Here is an 18,875-nt window from a genome sequence, read left to right as displayed (position 1 = left end):
GTGCAGCAATTTTAATGGCCAGTAGTGTACATTCGCAGTATGCCTGGTGTAAGAATATGTGAGGGCGGTTGATCTCCTCCCTGCACCTGGTAGGTTTCAGCAGCCAGAGGTGCCTGAGTGTTAAACGATAGTATTATTGGTTTCCTTGTTGGAATTCAGTGCTGACTATGTGGTGTTGTCAGAAGACAGTCAGTTCCTCCATATGTAGATTGTAGATCGCGAATACCATAGCATTGTCAGGCGAAGGCTATCGCCTTGAATATATCTTTACCTTATTTACAGAGTGTGCTGGACCACTTAAGACATCGTTTCACTACAGTATCGTACTCATGGAATTGAGTGGTATTATTGTGAATGCCATTAATCCGGATTATCAACTCTTCATGAGAGCTGGATGTCTGGGCTATTTAAAGGGAGCTGGCATGAGGCTATGATGAAGATCTGCAGTTCGTAATGACCACATTTGTCCTCCTTATTCTGCTATATTCACTTAACAGGTTGTTAAATGCTGTGTCAGTTCCTTGCTATGTGCTCTTGTGAAAGAGAGAGAGTTTCTTGCAGCATTTACGAGGAGCTAACAAATATGCTTGTCTTGCTTCCTTCAGTTTCTGTCGCAGTCTCCTTGCTGATAAATGCGTATCCTCACTCAGCAGACAGCGTAGTAATGTGTCGATGACCTGATCCACCTGCGATATACCGCCTCCCTTCTTACTTCTGCCTCTGTCTCTGGCCTGACTTGAGTTTGCCTGAGCGAAGCTGAATGAGTTTTAATAATTTTTTTTTTTATAATTGCTATCTGTGACTGTTCTGTGACATAATACAGCTCTGAAATGATAAGCTGGCACATGAGAGGTATTTGTGGCAGGCCACATCAAACTAGTCAGAAGCCAGAAGGCTTAAAAAAAAGTCATGTGTATGTGCTTCCACTACTAGCTGATCCACCCAACTTAGGAAACAGGACTGAAGCAGCTCTTGCGACAGTTACTCCAGACACAGTGATCAACGTTTGAGAAGAACTCGCCTATCGACTCGATGTGTGCTGTGTGACAAATGGCGCTCACACTGAACGGTTGTAAGAAAACTGTTGGAGTTGCTTTTTCATTTTATTTTTTTAAGTAATTGTAAATGGAATGTAACAAATACAAACAGCGATCTGTAATTATTATAAATAAACTGGAAGCAGTCTGTTTTCAGGCAACACATTAACCAAAATAAGCATTCTGAAGGGACTATCAATAACAATTTGAGTATTTCGCATACTGACCCTAAAGGGCTTTTACTTGATACCCTTGAAGAACTGGAAATCTATATACGTCGGAAAAAAGATCCAGAAACTCTACTTAACGAGCAACTGGATTTCAGAGAAAAATATTTTTTTGATCTGTTTGAGGAACTATTCTAAAATACTTCACCCTTCACGATGTTCCATTAGTCTGGATGAGTAGAGATGTCACGTTAACCGTATCTTCGCTGTAACGATTCCTTTCAATTACATTTTTACTGCACAATTATTGTCGATTGTGTTTGTACGCTACTGCTTACCACATTTGTTTATATCTTGTGTTTTATTATATCATATGGACAGACATTACGTAGACGAATGTGCCTATGTTCTTCAGTATGTTTGGTAACGTACCACATTATCATGCATAATATTTACATCTGATCGTTGTTACACAACATATTACGCTGGATTAAGTGCTTGTGTGCACCAATCCATTTTCTTGCTTATGTCACTTATCTGTGTTTTACTGTTTGACAAGGGATGCCTTGCGTATACGCTATATGTCACTTTTATGTGTTTTACTGTTTGACAAGGGATGTTATTTACCGTTCCCTGCTATGCCGGCGGTTATTGGTATATTTATTAACACTATATTGCAACATAACATGGTGGTGTGATTCTTCAATTTCCCCAGGCGTATTTTATGACGAAATAAATCTCGGGTGTTGACCCGAGATTTATTTCATCATAACATTGTGGTTATCGTAGACATTATTTCGTCCGCTCATCACGTGACCGTCCAGACAGTGGTTTTATCTGTTCTTTATTGGCACAACGTCATTAATTTTACGCTCATGATAGCCATCACGTTGCATCCTATGCAGACCAACGACCGTAACGGTAATATAGCTCCAACTTTATAAAATTTCTGTAACATTCCACTACTGATATCGCGTATCAGACGTAACATTTTTTAAGTTATTTTGACGAGATGTCTTTTAATTAAAATTTTAATGGTAACAGGAACTCATGTGCATATCACTTACTCATATCATATACTGATCGACCTTCGTTGGGTCTTCCTGGCAATCTTAGAGCAACTAGGAGGCTATCTCCACAGGTAGCCTCTTTGGCCCTAGTAAGACGAGTAGGTAGCCATGGTTACTAGAGCGGTCGATAACAGTACATGATAGAGAGACACACTGTTTAGGTCGCAGTAATTACCTTCTTCCACTATATTTTATAAGCTGTAAGATTTTAACGTGTTTTATAACTCCTATAGATGTTAATAATGACTTACAGTAACTACCACGTTACTTTCTTAAGCGGCGGAAATGCGACTTACGTGATTGGCTATCCATGGCGTTATGCCGGAGACGGTTGGCGGGGCTACATGTATTTAATCAGCGGCTGGTGTTCTTCACGTTGCAGTACACCACCGTCCACAAGCAAGAGGATTGCCATGCGCCATCGCCTCCGGCAGACGTTCATGGCATATAAGCGTTATTTACTGTTTTATGAATATCTAATTTCGTCATTTATACACTACTGGCCATTAAAATTGCTACACCAAGAAGAAATGCAGATGATAAACGGATATTCATTGGACAAATATATTATACTAGAACTGACATGCGGTTACATTTTCACGCAATTTGGGTGCATAGACCCTGAGAAATTAGTACCCAGAACAACCACCTCTGGCCGTAATAACAGCCTTGCTACGCCTGGGCATTGAGCCAAACAGAGCGTGGATGGCGTGTACAGGTACAGCTGCCCGTGCAGCTTCAACACGATACCACAGTTCATCCAGAGTAGTGACTGGCGTATTGTGACGAGCCAGATGCTCGGTCACCATTGACCAGACGTTTTCAATTGGTGACAGATCTGGAGAATGTGTTGGCCAGAGCGGCAGTCGAACGTTTTCTGTATCCAGAAATGCCCGTAAAGGACCTGCAACATGCAGTCGTGCATTATCCTTCTGAAATGTAGGGTTTCGCAGGGGTCGAATGAAGGGTAGAGCCACGGGTCGTAACACATCTGTAATGTAACGTCCACTGTTCAAAGTGCGGTCAATGGGAACAAGAGGTGACCGAGACGTGTAACCAATGACACCCCATACCATTACGCCGGGTGATACGCCAGTATGACGATGACGAATACACGCTTCCAAAATGCGTTCACCGCCATGTCGCCAAACAGGCATGTGATCATCATGATGCTGTAAACAGAACCTGGATTCATCCGAAAAAAATGACGTTTTGCCATTCGTGCACCCAGATTCGTCGTTGAGCACACCATCGCAGGCGCTCCTGTCTGTGATGCAGCGTCAAGGGTAACCGCAGCCATGGTCTCCGAGCTGATAGTCCATGCTGCTGCAAACGTCGTCGAACTGTTCGTGCAGGTGGTTGTTGTCTTGCAAACGTCCCCATCTGTTGACTGAGGGATCGAGACGTGGCTGCACGATCCGTTACAGCCATTCGGATAAGATTCATGTCATTTCGACTGCTAGTGATAGGAGTCCGTTGGGATCCAGCACGGCGTTGCGTATTACCCTCCTGAAGCCACCGATTCCATATTCTTCTAATAGTCATTGGATCTCTACCAACGCGAGCAGCAATGTCGCTACACGATATGGCTCTGAGCACAATGGGACTTAACAGCTGAGGTCATCAGTAACCTAAGGACATCACACACGTCCATGCCCGAGGCAGGATTCGAACCTGAGACCGTAGCGGTCGCGCGGTTCCAGACTGAAGCGACTAGAACCGCTCGGCCACAACGGCCGCCCCGCGACACGATAAACCGCAATCGCGATATGCTACAATCCGACCTTTATCAAAGTCGGAAACGTGATGGTACGCATTTCTCCCCCTTACACGAGGCAACGCAACAACGTTTCACCAGGCAACGCCGGTCAACTGCTGTTTGTGTATGAGAAATCGGTTGGAAACTTTCCTCATGTCAGGAAGTTGTAGGTGTCGCCACCGGCGCCAACCTTGTGTGAATGCTCTGAAATGCTAATCATTTGCATATCACAGTATCTTCTTCCTGTCGGTTAAATTTCGCGTCTGTAGCTCGTCGTCTTCGTGGTGTAGCAATTTTAATGGCCAATAGTGTATGATTACCAGAATGAGATTTTCACTCTGCAGCGGAGTGTGCGCTGATATGAAACTTCCTGGCAGATTAAAAGTGTGTGCCCGACTGAGACTCGAACTCGGGACCTTGTCGTTTCGCGGGCAAGTGCTCTACCAACTGAGCTACCGAAGCACGACTCACGCCCTGGCCTCACAGCTTTACTTCTGCCAGTATCTCGTCTCCTACCTTCTGCATGGTTCGCAGGAGAGCTTCTGTAAAGTTTGGAAGGTAGGAGACGAGATACTGGCAGAAGTAAAGCTATGAGGACCGGGCGTGAGTCGTGCTTCGCTAGCTCAGATGGCTTTAATCTGCCAGGAAGTTTCATCCTGAATTACGTTTTCTGTGATTAGTCTAAATCGCTCCGTGCAAATTGCGTGATAGTGATTCGTAATTATTTTTTTAAACTCGTGTATATTTGTAGTTATTATTTTTTCTTTACAAAGATGTACGGAAATACGTGAAATTGCATCTATGATAATAATAAAATTCTGATTCAGAACAAAAAGAAAGAAATTAATTACTCTTCCTAGTAATCATAAAGAAATCAGTTCTCACATATCTGAGTGAATTTTAAAATATTCTCTACCAACTGTTCTGCAATGCTCCTGTACTCAACTGCGTGGTCAGTAACATGCCAATAATATTTCAAAAGCAATAGTGTGATCCATGCAGAGTGCAGTGCATGGTCATAATAATTGAACTTATTAGTGCAAAAAAAAAAAAAAAAAAAAAAAAAAAAAAAAAAAAAAAAAAAAAAAAAAAGATGGTAGAGCCCTTGCCCGCGAAAGGCAAAGGTCCCGAGTTCGAGTCTCGGTCGGGCACACAATTTTAATCTGCCAGGAAGTCTCAGTGTATGATTATATGAATTCCTGTTTATTGTAGGTCTGAAGATGATCTTATAAAAAGATCGAAACCGGTCTGTACATTAAAAAAGTTATGCGACCAAGACTGCTTCCAGTTTATTTAAAATACAACAAAACCTTAAAAATCCAGTATTCATTTTGGAACACCCAGTATAGTAGGCGCGGACCTATTGCCTGTGTAGAGTATGTGCAGTGTTGTGTAATTGTCGGCAACAGTGCCTGCCGCCACTGCTGCCTGTGGGTCACGCAGCCGCTCTGTCGGAAGGCGAAGACTCACCAGTGCGCCTCTCGGGGTCCCTGAGCGTGATCTCCTCTATGAGGACGGGCGGGCTGCGGCCCTTCGCGTTGACGGCGAAGACGGTCAGCCAGAAGGGCTGGTCAGGCTGCAGCCCCGCCAGGGCGAAGCGCGGCGCCGTCGCGGCCGTCAGGTTGAGGCGGGCGCCCCGCGCGGAGTGCAGCACCAGCAGGAAGTGCTGCGCCAGCCCGCCGTCGAAGCCCGCCTGGCACACCACCTCCACCGACGACGACGTCTGGTTCCACAGCGAGCAGTTGCGCACCGGGAACGGCCGCCCTGCAGGTGGCACGGGGCGCCAGACACATTCAGCCATTCTCGTTACTCTTATTATGAACTCTGAACATAGCTGCTAAGGTTCAGTGACCGTGTCAGAATTACAGGGTGTTACAGAAAGGTACGGCCAGACTTTCAGGAAACACTCCTCACACACAAATAAAGAAAATATGTTAGTGGACATGTGCCCGGAAACGCTTACTTTCCATGTTAGAACTCATTTTATTACTTCTCTTCAAATCACATTAATCATGGAATGGAAACAAACAGCAACAGAAAGTACCAGCGTGACTTCAAACACTTTGTTACAGGAAATGTTCAAAATGATCGTCGGTAAAGCAGATGCCAGACTGAGATTCATTGGAAGAATCCTAAGGAAATGCAATCCGAAAACAAAGGAAGTAGGTTACAGTACGCTTGTTTGCCCACTGCTTGAATACTGCTCAGCAGTGTGGGATCCGTACCAGATAGGGTTGATAGAAGATATAGAGAAGATCCAACGCAGAGCAGCGCGCTTCGTTACAGGATCATTTAGTAATCGCGAAAGCGTTACGGAGATGGTAGATAAACTCCAGTGGAAGACTCTGCAGGAGAGACGCTCAGTAGCTCGATACGGACTTTTGTTGAAGTTTCGAGAACATACCTTCACCGAGGAGTCAAGCAGTATATTGCTCCCTCCTACGTATATCTCGCGAAGAGACCATGAGGATAAAATCAGAGAGATTAGAGCCCACACAGAGGCATACCGACAATCCTTCTTTCCACGAACAACACGAGACTAGAATAGAAGGGAGAACCGATAGAGGTACTCAAGGTACCCTCCGCCACACACCGTCAGGTGGCTTGCGGAGTATGGAGTGTAGATGTAGATGTAGAAATGTCCTCCGTTGGCGAGGATACATGCATCCACCCTCCGTCGCATGGAATTCCTGATGCGCTGATGCAGCCCTGGAGAATGGCCTATTGTATCACAGCCGGCCACAATACGAGCACGAAGAGTCTCTACATTTGGTACCGGGGTTGCCGGTTGTCTACAGATTAAACTGGGTTTTATCAGCCTTTCTCTTTCCCGCACAAAGGTTATCGTTTTAGCGCCTGCCTGTTATGTAGACGTCATGTCTTGAGGCTGTTGTGAGCTTTAAATTCAGCCAGTTACACTTATTTCACTCTGACTGCTACTGAGGCTTTTTGTATGACTTCCCTACGGCAGCGTCTTGCATAAAAAATTGTCCCTTAACCTCAAGGTTATTTTTGAAATCCCGATTTTTTTTAGTAATTAATGTGTTAACATAACGTCACCTTGCGCCATGTAAATATTCTTTCATTTTTGAAGAAAATTTGTCTATTGATCCAACTGACCAGATTTAGATCGTTTGTTTAGGGGAAGGGCATCAAAAAGGCCGACTTGTAGCAGGAGAGGCACAACAGGACGTTTTAGTTTCACTGTCTATACTTTTACGAATAAATTCATAAAACTTTGTCAGCATGACGAGGACGGATTCAGAGTTGACACTCACAGAATTTTTTTTTACGTGTAAAATTTCAATATTTTTTTGCTTACTATTGACTGTATTGGTTGCTATATGTACACTTTTCTTCATAAGTAAGAGAGATTCTTCGATGAATTTTGCAGAGCATACAAACCATACTTACAGGTAAATGAAGCTCTAGAAAATGATTGAGCTATTACATTTCAAACTTCATGTTTAGAAAAAACTCAAATTTTATAGTTAAATATCTCAGTTTATGCAGTACCACAACTTTTAATAAATTTGGAAAATTCGAGAGTTTCGTACACCTGTAAGTATGGTTTGTGTTGTATAGCTAGAGAAGGCCGAAATGCACGCGTTAAAATCAAGCAGGCTGGCGTGAGGTCTGAAACAGGATACGTAATGAATGCTATAAAGAAAAGTACGTAGCTTCTGGAATACTTAACTTTAATCCACATTTGTAGAACATTGCTCTTGATGATACAGAAGTATTATAGCAATTGAATACGGCGCCTTGCTAGGTCGTAGCAACTGTAGCTGAAGGCTGTGTTAACTATCGTCTCGGCAGATGAGAGCGTAATTCTCAGTGAACCATGGCTAGCAACGTCGGCTGTACAACTGGGACGAGTGCTAGTAAGTCTCTCTCTAGACCTGCCGTGTGGTGGCGCTCGGTCTGCAATTACTGACAGTGGCGACACGCGGGTCTGTCGTATACTAGCGAACCGCGACCGATTTAAAAGCTACCACCTAGCAAGTGTGGTGTCCGGCGGTGACACCACAGTTTGTATGCTGTGCAAAATTCATCGAAGAATTTCTCTTATGAAGAAAAGTGTACCTACAGCAACAAATGCAACCAATTGTAGGTGAAAAACTGAAGAAATTTCACAAGTAAATTTTTTTTATTTTTTTATGTTTTCGAGCTACCATTGCTGTGAGTGTGAATCCTGAATCCTTCCTTGTCATGCTGATAAACTTTCATGAATTTATTTGTAAAAGTATAGACAGTGGAAATTAAAATGACCTGTGGTGCCTCTTCTGCTACAAGTCGGCCCGTTTGACGTTCTACCCCCGTTAAAGCTATTTATGTCTATCTACCTTAATGCTAAGATTGTGTGTTGATGGTTTGGAGAATATATTTTACAGAAATCTTTTTGTTTAGCTGTCATTAAATATCACCCGTAAGGTTACAGTTTTAAAGGATGAGATAATTAAAGTTTTTTCAAATTATAAAAAAAAACTTTAAATTCCATTATGGTGTCATTATGGTAGGCTTAGAGAAAGTTTTGACAACGTTGGCTGGAATACTCTCTTTCAAATTGTGAAGGTGGCGAAAGGCTGTTTACAATTTGTACAGAAACTAGATGGCAGGTATAAGAGTCGAGGGGCACGAAAGTGAAGCAGTGGTTGAAAATGGAGTCAGACAGGGTTGTAGCCTATCTCCAATGTCATTCAATCTGTATATTGAGCAAGCAGTAAAGGAAACAAAAGAAAAATTTGGAGTAGGTATTAAAGTCCATGGAGAAGAAATAAAAATGTTGAGGTTTACCGATGACATTGTAATTCTGTCAGAGACAGCAAAGGACTTGGAAGAGCAGTTGAACGGAATGGACAGTGTCTTGAAAGGAGGATATCAGATGAACAACAACAAAAGCAAAACGAGGATAATGGAATGTAGTCGAATTAAGTCGAGTGATGCTGAGGGAATTAGATTAGGAAATGAGACACTTAAAGTAGTAAAGGAGTTTTGCTATTTGGGGAGCAAAATAACTGATGATGGTCGAAGTAGAGAGGATATAAAATGTAGACTGGCAATGCAAAGGAAAGCGTTTCTGAAAAAGAGAAATTTGTTAACATCGAGTATAGATTTAAGTGTCAGGAATTCGTTTCTGAAAGTATTTGTATGAAGTGTAGCCATGAATGGAAGTGAAACGTGGACGATAAATAGTTTGGACAAGAAGAGAATAGAAGCTTTCGAAATATGGTGCTACAGAAGAATGCTGAAGATTAAATGGGTAGATCACGTAACTAATGAGGAGGTACTGAACAGAATTGGGGAGAAGAGGAATTTGTGGCACAACTTGACTAGAAGAAGGCATCGGTTGGTAGGGCATATTCTGAGGCATCAAGGGATCACCAATTTAGTATTGGAGGGCAGCGTGGAGGGCAAAAACCGTGGAGGGAGGCCAAGAGATGAATACACTGAGCAGATTCAGAAGGATGTAGGCTGCAGTAGTTACTGGGAAATGAAGAAGCTTGCACAGGATAGAGTAGCATGGAGGACTGCATCAAACCACTCTCTGGACTGAAGATCACGACAACAACGATGGTGCCATTGATCTTAATTACTTATTAATTTTAATTGGAAAATTTCAGAGGGTGTTTAAATTGACACGTATTCTTCATGTCCGTTGTTAAAGTGATGTGTTCATCAAAAATAGATATGAATTTATAAATGACAAATGATGACAATTCTAGACCTGCCTTTCCAAGGCTTTTTTCCCATCCCGCCCTGTGTTCACGGGTATCGCTTACTTTGTCTGGCAGGCGACATTGTGAAACTACACTCCTGGAAATTGAAATAAGAACACCGTGAATTCATTTTCCCAGGAAGGGGAAACTTTATTGACACATTCCTGGGGTCAGATACATCACATGATCACACTGACAGAATCACAGGCACATAGACACAGGCTACAGAGCATGCACAATGTCGGCACTAGTACAGTGTATATCCACCTTTCGCAGCAATGCAGGCTGCTATTCTCCCATGGAGACGATCGTAGAGATGCTGGAAGTAGTCCTGTGGAACGGCTTGCCATGCCATTTCCACCTGGCGCCTCAGTTGGACCAGCGTTCGTGCTGGACGTGCAGACCGCGTGAGACGACGCTTCATCCAGTCCCAAACATGCTCAATGGGGGACAGATCCGGAGATCTTGCTGGCCAGGGTAGTTGACTTACACCTTCTAGAGCACGTTGGGTGGCACGGGATACATGCGGACGTGCATTGTCCTGTTGGAACAGCAAGTTCCCTTGCCGGTCTAGGAATGGTAGAACGATGGGTTCGATGACGGTTTGGATGTACCGTGCACTATTCAGTGTCCCCTCGACGATCACCAGTGGTGTACGGCCAGTGTAGAAGATCGCTCCCCACACCATGATGCCGGGTGTTGGCCCTGTGTGCCTCGGTCGTATGCAGTCCTGATTGTGGCGCTCACCTGCACGGCGCCAAACACGCATACGACCATCATTGGCACCAAGGCAGAAGCGACTCTCATCGCTGAAGACGACACGTCTCCATTCGTCCCTCCATTCACGCCTGTCGCGACACCACTGGAGGCGGGCTGCACGATGTTGGGGCGTGAGCGGAAGACGGCCTAACGGTGTGCGGGACCGTAGCCCAGCTTCATGGAGACGGTTGCGAATGGTCCTCGCCGATACCCCAGGAGCAACAGTGTCCCTAATTTGCTGGGAAGTGGCGGTGCGGTCCCCTACGGCACTGCGTAGGGTCCTACGGTCTTGGCGTGCATCCGTGCGTCGCTGCGGTCCGGTCCCAGGTCGACGGGCACGTGCACCTTCCGCCGACCACTGTCGACAACATCGATGTACTGTGGAGACCTCACGCACCACGTGTTGAGCAATTCGGCGGTACGTCCACCCGGCCTCCCGCATGCCCACTATACGCCCTCGCTCAAAGTCCGTCAACTGCACATACGGTTCACGTCCACGCTGTCGCGGCATGCTACCAGTGTTAAAGACTGCGATGGAGCTCCGTATGCCACGGCAAACTGGCTGACACTGACGGCGGCGCTGCACAAATGCTGCGCAGCTAGCGCCATTCGACGGCCAACACCGCGGTTCCTGGTGTGTCCGCTGTGCCGTGCGTGTGATCATTGCTTGTACAGCCCTCTCGCAGTGTCCGGAGCAAGTATGGTGGGTCTGACACACCGGTGTCAATGTGTTCTTTTTTCCATTTCCAGGAGTGTATATTTAACGCCTTGTGGGAAGTCAAGGGAACAGGGGATGGAGCTGGGGCCTCCTGGTGGTGGCAGCCGGGGACGCGCTTTACCTGCGGCGACTACCTGAAAGACGCAGGGCCGGGCCTGCGCGGCCACGGCGTTGCGCGCCCAGCACAGCAGCGTGCCGTAGTCGAGCTCGGAGCGCACCGTGTAGCGGAGCAGGGACGCGCTGCCGTTGCTGGAGAAGCGCGCCGCTGCCACCTCGGCCGTCTCGCCGGAGCTGTTGAACTGCCAGTGGAAGGCGAGCGCCGGCGGGTCGCACGACACGCGGCACCACACCTCCAGCGTCTCCTGCCGCGTCGCGCCCACCACCGACTCGCCCTCCTCCTCGCAGTACGGCGCGTCTGCAACACCGCCACACCAACTCCGTGTGCTCTACAAGCACAGCAGGCAAACTGTGCATTTCCAGAAAGGCGTCAGGCGACAGCTTATTACATCTACATTTGCATCTATATCTGCATCTACACCAATATTTCCACCTACATCTTCATTTAAATCTATATTTGCATCTACATCTAAATCTACATCATCTACATCTGCATCTACATCTGCATCTGCATCTGCATCTACATCTACATCTACATCTACACCTGCATCTGCATCTACATCTGCATCTACATCTGCATCTATCTCTACATCTACATTTGCATCTACATCTACATATAGATTTGTATCTACATTTGCATCAGCATTTTCATCTATGGTTAAACCTCTACCTGCATCTACATCTACATCTGCATTGACATCTATGTCTCCCTCTGCGTCTGCTTATGCATCTGAACCAGCACCTACATCCAGATGTTCGCCTACACTGACGAGCCAAAGAATCTGTTACACCTGCCTAACATCGTGTAGGGCTCCCGTGAGCACGCAGAACTGCCGCAACAGGACGTGGCATGCACTCGACTAATGTCTGAAGTAGTGCTGGAGGGAAGGAAATGACACCATGAAACATGCAGGGCCGTCGATAAATCTGGAAGAGTACGAGGGGGTGGAAGTATCTTCTGAATGGCACTGAGCCGGGTATCGACTAGTGCTACAGATTGTGTCTAGATTGGATTGGTTTTCCTTTTCTTCCCCTGACATATTTGTTTGATATGTTGTCTGTCATTAAGTGGATGCTTAGTTGTCTTTTCCCTCTGCTATCGATATCTGCGTTTTTGCTTCCGGGAAACTGCTATGGAGGAAGTGAGATTTTTGACCAGTTGGAACCTCGTGTGGTGGCGCGGAAGTAGGCGGTTGGGTGCAGTGAGTGTGGTGTACACGGGAGGGCAGTGTGGCTCTCCAGCGCGACGCAGGCGTGGTCGGTTGTACCGAGTCGCCACGTGATGTATGTCGGTTGTGTGTAACGAGCGGGTCGAGTTGACGGAAGAGCTCCCCGCGTGTTGGTTGTATACAGTATCGCCCCACGAGTAGTCGCTGTTCATTTCGCCTTGGTGGGACGTTAACAAGCTTCTTTAAATCCTCCGTTTCAACACTGGAGTTTAAAAGGAGACACCTAACATGAAGGAGCGGTCACTACCCGTCAACGTTGCAGAGAAGACGTGAACTCCGGTGACAGATAGTGTTGTCGCGTGACAGTGGCGTGTTGGGTACGCTGGCGACTCGTGTGCGGTCGGATGTGTGGATCCTTGCCATCGGAGGTCGTGTACTTGCATAAATGTAAGTTAAGTTCGTGTAAGCTTTAAACATTAACTAATAATTTGTGTAATCAGCGTCTCTTCTGCCTTGTGGCCTCCGGCGACCGGGTTTCCTGTCCCTGGCACCGGTGTAAGTAAAGACAGTGATCTTTCCACCTCCTCTCGTTACTGTCCGATGGGAGGTGTAGTTTTGGCAGTTTAATTGTTTCGCTATTCTGTCGTGGGTCATGAGTAAATTCATGCTTCTTGTTGGTTGATCATGTGGTCGCTCATTCAGGACTGGGTGGTGTAATGTTTCCTTGCACGAGGTTAGCTCTAATTCTGTCAGCAAGTTAAGCCATCTTATAACAATTTTCGCTGGCTAAAAGTCGGTGCAGTGACCAGCACGAGAGTGGCAATTGTGTTTACGGGCGTATTTAAATTGGTCAGTATTCTGTCTAGCCTGAGAATCCCTGAGTGGGTGATTTGTGGCCGCCTTACACGGGTCCGTCATATCTGTTATGTTCTAATGATATTCCAGGACACTTTTGTTTAATTTTTTTTTAATTCCTCCAAGTTTGTAAATCTCTTTTGTTGCCATTAATCGTGTGTTTGGCGAGACCTGTTTAATTTTTTTAATGGCGGTGTTGGTAGCTTCACTACCTCACCGTACTTTATTAACAAAGTTCTGTATTTACTTTAGTAGCCTGTTTACTAATATTCTTTAATTTTTAAAAAAATTGTTGTATTGCTATAAATTACTGTGATTGGCGTTAGCGGCGTGTTTCAAAAGGTAGTTTATAGCCGTACTGATAGCTTCTGTGTTTTTTTTTGTTTTAATTTTAAACAGTTGTATTGCTATAAATTACTTGATTGCCGTTAGCAGCGTGTTTTAAAATGTTGTTAATTGCCGTACTGCTAGCTTCTATGTTTTTTTTAATTTTAAATTGTTGTATTCTATAAATTACTTGATTGCCGTTAGCGGCGCGTTTAAAAGGCTGTTTATTGCCGTACTGCTAGTTTCTGTAAGAGACGAATAAAACATTTGTGAAAATCTCAACTCGACAGTGAACTACTTGAAATTTGGCCCCGTTTCCCAACTTCTGGTGTGGCTTGCAGTAACCATAACCACTGTGTGTGTCCGGCACGTTGCAAGGTATTCCAGATATCCTCAATGAAGTTCATGTCTTGGGAGTTTCGTGGCCAGGGTAAGTGTTTAAACTTAGAAGAGTGTTCCTGGAGCCACTCTGTAGCAGTCCTGGACGTGTGGGCTGTCGCACTGTCCTGCTGGAATTGTCAAAGTCCGTCGGAATGCGCGATGGCAGTGAATGGATCCAGGTGATCGCACAGGGTGCTTACGTACGTGTCACCTGTCAGAGTCGTACCAGGGATCCCATATCACTCCAATTGCACATTCCCGACGCCATTACAGAGCCTACAAAAGCTTGAACAGTGCCCTGCTGACATGCATGGTCCATGGATTCATGGGGTTGTCTCCATGCCTGTACACGTCCATCCCCTCGATATAAATTGAAAAGGGACTCGTCCGTCCAGGCAACATGTTTCCAGTCATCAGCAGTCCAATGTTGGTGTTGATGGGCACAGGCGAGGCGTAAGGCTTTGCGTCGTGCAACCATCAAGGGTACATGAGTGGGCCTTCGGCTCCAAAAGCCCACATGGATAACGTTTCGTTGAATGGTTCGCACGCTGACACTTGTTGATGGGCCACCATTGAAATCTGCAGAAATTTGCGGAAGGGTCGCACTTCTGTCACGCTGAACGATTATCTTCAGTCGTCGTTCATCCCATTCCTGCCGGATCTTTTTCCGGCCGCAGCGATGTCGGAGATTTGATGTTTTACCGGATTCCTTATATTCACGGTACATTCGTGAAATGGTCGTACGGGAAAATCCCCACATCATCCCAAACTCGGAGATGCTGTGTCCCATCGCTCGTGCGCCGAATATAACACCATGTTGAGACTCACTTAAATCTTGATAACCTGCCATTGTAGCAGCAGTAACCTATCTAACAACTGCGCCAGACACTTGTTGTCTTATGTAGGCGTTCCCGTCCGCAGCGCTGTATTCTGCCACTTTATATATATCTGTATTTGAATACGCACGCTTATACCAGTATCCTTGGCGCTTCAATGTACATTTACACCCACATTTACATTACAACTATATCCATGTGAAATACACAAAAAACCGGAAGGTTCTTAAAAAAATACTTATAATACATATGATGCCTTTCTGCTAGACCCTGCACATTCAGCAGTGTTATAGGGTTATAACTGAGGTCTCCCTGTGTAAGATAATTATTAAAGAAGGAAGCGATTCCTCACAAGGAAACTAACAAAGAAGTACATGTCAGCTTGCGTCTCAAATTGGGCAGTGTGTAATAAAGTACTTAATAATTAGTACTGGTAAACTATATTATACATTTTGTCGTATTAATTAACCATAATCAACGAATCCAGTTGTCATCCTTGGGCTACAGAAAAAATGGTTGAACTGTTATGTTAGCATTTGTTTAGTATCATTGTGTGGCTGGGATTAATAGCGACAACCTGTTGGAACCATTCGTATTCCCGCAACTCCTCACTGGACACACACACGTGAAATTCCTGCAGAACATTCAGCCTGGTTTGCTGGAGAACGTGCCTTCAGCAATACAACAGGTAGTGTGGCTCATGCACGATGGAGCAGCAGCTCACTACGGTGTCACTGTTCTGAGCATCTGAATGACGTTTCCCCAGGAGTTGGATTGGATGAGGAGGCTATTACTCCTGGCCGCCTGCATCACCAGACTTCAATCCCGCGAGTTTTGCTTGTGTGGGCCATCAGAGAATTTGCGTATGCTCAACCAGTTGGTGATACGCAAACAGTTAAACTGTGTATTCACGTAGCGTGTGATGGTATTTGGCTACAGCCTGGAACATTCGAAAGAGTGTGCCAGTTCACGATGCAACGTGGGTATGCTTCCACTACATCCCACGACGGCTCCTCTGATCACCTTTAGTAGTGAGAGAGAAATTAATGAGCACATCAAACAAAGAACTGGTCACCCTGAGGAGACATTGTACTACTGCTGTGTAACACCGCCTCTGACCTCGATGGCGGTCCGAATCAGGCGAGGAAGGAAGACTACTAGTTTTATGAGGCATATCTATCTGAAACCAACCACTGATGGTTAAGTAAGATACGGCTACCAAATGGTGGGAAACCTGATTGATACGTTTCACATACTATTCCAGATAGTCCCAGTCACTGAGATCGGATTGAGATCAGGTGATTTAGCGGGACAAGTGAGGTGCATTAGTATCCATCAGTGATGGTCAAGCCAGGAAGATACGCCTACTGTCATGTGAACTCTACAACCGTCATGTTGGAAAATGGTGGTGGGCGCAGCATGGAAATCATGAAAACTTTGTAGGCAAAGGCAACACATTGCCACCGAGAATGTTGAAGTAAACGTCTTGGTTTATGTTCGAGGCACCCTCAATGAATGGACCCCAGTCGTGGTACGAAAAACTCCCCTAAAAATTGCAGAGACCCTCTCCGCCTTCACTATGCCTTCCACACAGTGTGGTCTAAACACATCATCGGATCGCCGTTGAGCTGGACGCTTTGCATCATTTGAAATGAGGTAATCTTCAGACCACAGCACGTGCCTTCAGTCGTCTGTTGTCCGACTGCTGTGTTGCCTGGACCATTGGAGCCCTTGCACTTCTAAGTGCTACTGCGAGTACTTGTCTTCCGCCAGGTACCCGAATCCCATAGTATGTTGCAAACAGCCACTCTGTAGTGTCCACTAGGGGACTGGTTACGACGGACGACCATTCTGTTACAGCAGAAGTCGGGTTTTATAACGACTCCCATGTATAGAGCGCGACAGTAGGCTCCGGTATGCTAGCGGCAAGACACAATCAATGCCTGCTCTGCATAATAGCAATGAAGATACTATCGAAGACGGTGCTGCCAAAGCAGTGCTACTAAACACATGCAAATTCCTTCACCAAAGACGACGAAGTAAATATTCAACAAGTCGTATCAAGAACAACTGCCAATATCTGTAACATAGAAGTACATAACCTCGGAACAGTGAATCAACTTAAATGACTTAAGGGTGTAACGCCGGAAATGCATATCCTCCTATTTCCATCTATTGCACTGCAAATATTTTTCCTCATTTTGTTACCTGAAGATATAACATTTCTGTGTCTTTGTATATTGTAATTGTTGTACTATTTGTATATATTTATGCATTTATGTCGATGTATAATTGGTTTGTTTTGTGAAGAATATTATTTGTATTTATACGCTGGGTCTGGCCTAGGGAAAACTATGCTATCGAACGAATACATCGATAGGTCGTGTGGAGAACCAAAGTGTTTAGGATCTTTGGTAGTGTTAACTGTGTCGCGTGGAGCGCGGGCAGAGGGAGAGTCTGGCAGGGGTGGTGCAGTGGATCAGGTGTGTTGTGTGACGCTCCCGCGAGTTGCCGCGCTTTCGGGGTTCGGCAGCATGTAATTGCGCTCGACTTGCTATGATGGTTTCTGACACGGTGTCGCAGACGGGAAGCATTAGCTGGCGCACATCAAGAGCTCATTTCGCCTGGTGACCGTGTCGAGAAGAAGGCGCGCCAATATCCAGCTTCTGCAACAGCGACGGCCGACAATGAGTGACTGTCGCCACCTTCTCGATCGACGGCTTCAAACCTTCACTCAAGCAACAAGGAAGACTGGAAGCACGTAAAGTTTTAGAACTGTATGGCAGACCTCAGCTTTTCAAACTGATCCATTTTCATAACTAAGTGACAGCAACGTAGCATGAACCTTTGTTGCTCATTGTCCCAATTGCATTACCAAGCAGGGTCCCTTCCTTTTCCGGAATGAACCCGAGTGTCCTTGAAATTCAAACGCCAGCATCATTCGATTTCACTGCTTTAATTTCAAAGTTCAGTTAAGGTATTCATAGCTGGCTACAATATTTAGATTACACAAGCACAAATTAAGAGTGCAAGTTTTGTTACCGTATTTTAGCTTACCTGTGACTGCAGCTCAGCTTGGTACGTACTAAATTTTACTATTGTTAATTGTTCAGAATCATTTAATTCAAGTTCAAAGTTAAATCTATTATTTCTAAATTGCGTAGATTCAAGTAGCTTTTGAAATGATTCTTGAGGTAGTCCAAGACTAACCGTATCTTACTGAATTTCGATGTGCTTCAGAAAGAAAGCTCACTATTAACTTTAGTCACTAAATTAACTTTCGATTTTCCGGTTTTATTAATTCATTTGCTAAATTAAATCAGAGTGTAGCGAAATTTATTACTTCTGACAAACTTTCAGTTTTCACACTACATGTGTCAACCTTCAGTTGCCACACTTCTATTGCTAATTATATGTGTAATAACCTTTCTTTTTCAGTTACTACAGTAATTGTCCTTAGGACTGGGGACCGTAATTTCCCCCAAATCTCAAATATCTAATTAGCGCCAATTAATTGTTAACGTGACGACCGCACATTTACTTTCTTTATTAACTTTACCCCTTTTCAAAATTAATTTCCACCAGTTTCATTTGCATTTTTCTTTCATTTAGATGTAACCCTTTCCTCCCTCTTTACCGACAGATTAACTTTGGTGACGATTGCTTTTCCCAAATTTCCATTAGGTACACGCGGTTTAATTTTTCACTGTCATTAAGGTCGATAAGTGAGGGGGAGTTTACAAGGGGAGTTAGAAGGGAAAATTTTTTTTCACAATTTGTGATTTTTATTTCATAAAATTTGCAATTTTCCGAATAAAATTATATATGCAAAATGCAAATGAAACCCTATATATATATATATAGGGTGGTCCATGATAGTGACCGGGCCAAACATCTCACGAAATAAGCATCAAACGAGAAAACTACAAAGAACGAAACTCGTCTAGCTTGAAGGGGGAC

The 18,875-nt window shown here is 44.8% G+C and overlaps 1 protein-coding gene across 1 annotated transcript in view; it reads right to left on the bottom strand.

Moving 5' to 3' along the window:
* The window catches only part of LOC126138248 (nephrin-like), a 179,966-nt gene that overhangs the window by 37,716 nt on the left and 123,375 nt on the right, over nt 1–18,875 (bottom strand). Inside the window, exons 10-11 of the mRNA XM_049915219.1 lie at nt 11,352–11,645; nt 5,504–5,797 (exon numbers count right to left, since the gene is read on the bottom strand). Coding sequence (XP_049771176.1) covers nt 5,504–5,797; nt 11,352–11,645 — 588 coding nt within the window. The remainder of the gene's footprint in view (nt 1–5,503; nt 5,798–11,351; nt 11,646–18,875) is intronic.

Source organism: Schistocerca cancellata, chromosome 1 (assembly GCF_023864275.1).
Source record: "Schistocerca cancellata isolate TAMUIC-IGC-003103 chromosome 1, iqSchCanc2.1, whole genome shotgun sequence".
NCBI lineage: Eukaryota > Metazoa > Arthropoda > Insecta > Orthoptera > Acrididae > Schistocerca > Schistocerca cancellata.
The sequence above is the reverse complement of the archived record's forward strand: the minus strand, read 5'-3'. Positions and strand labels throughout refer to the sequence as shown.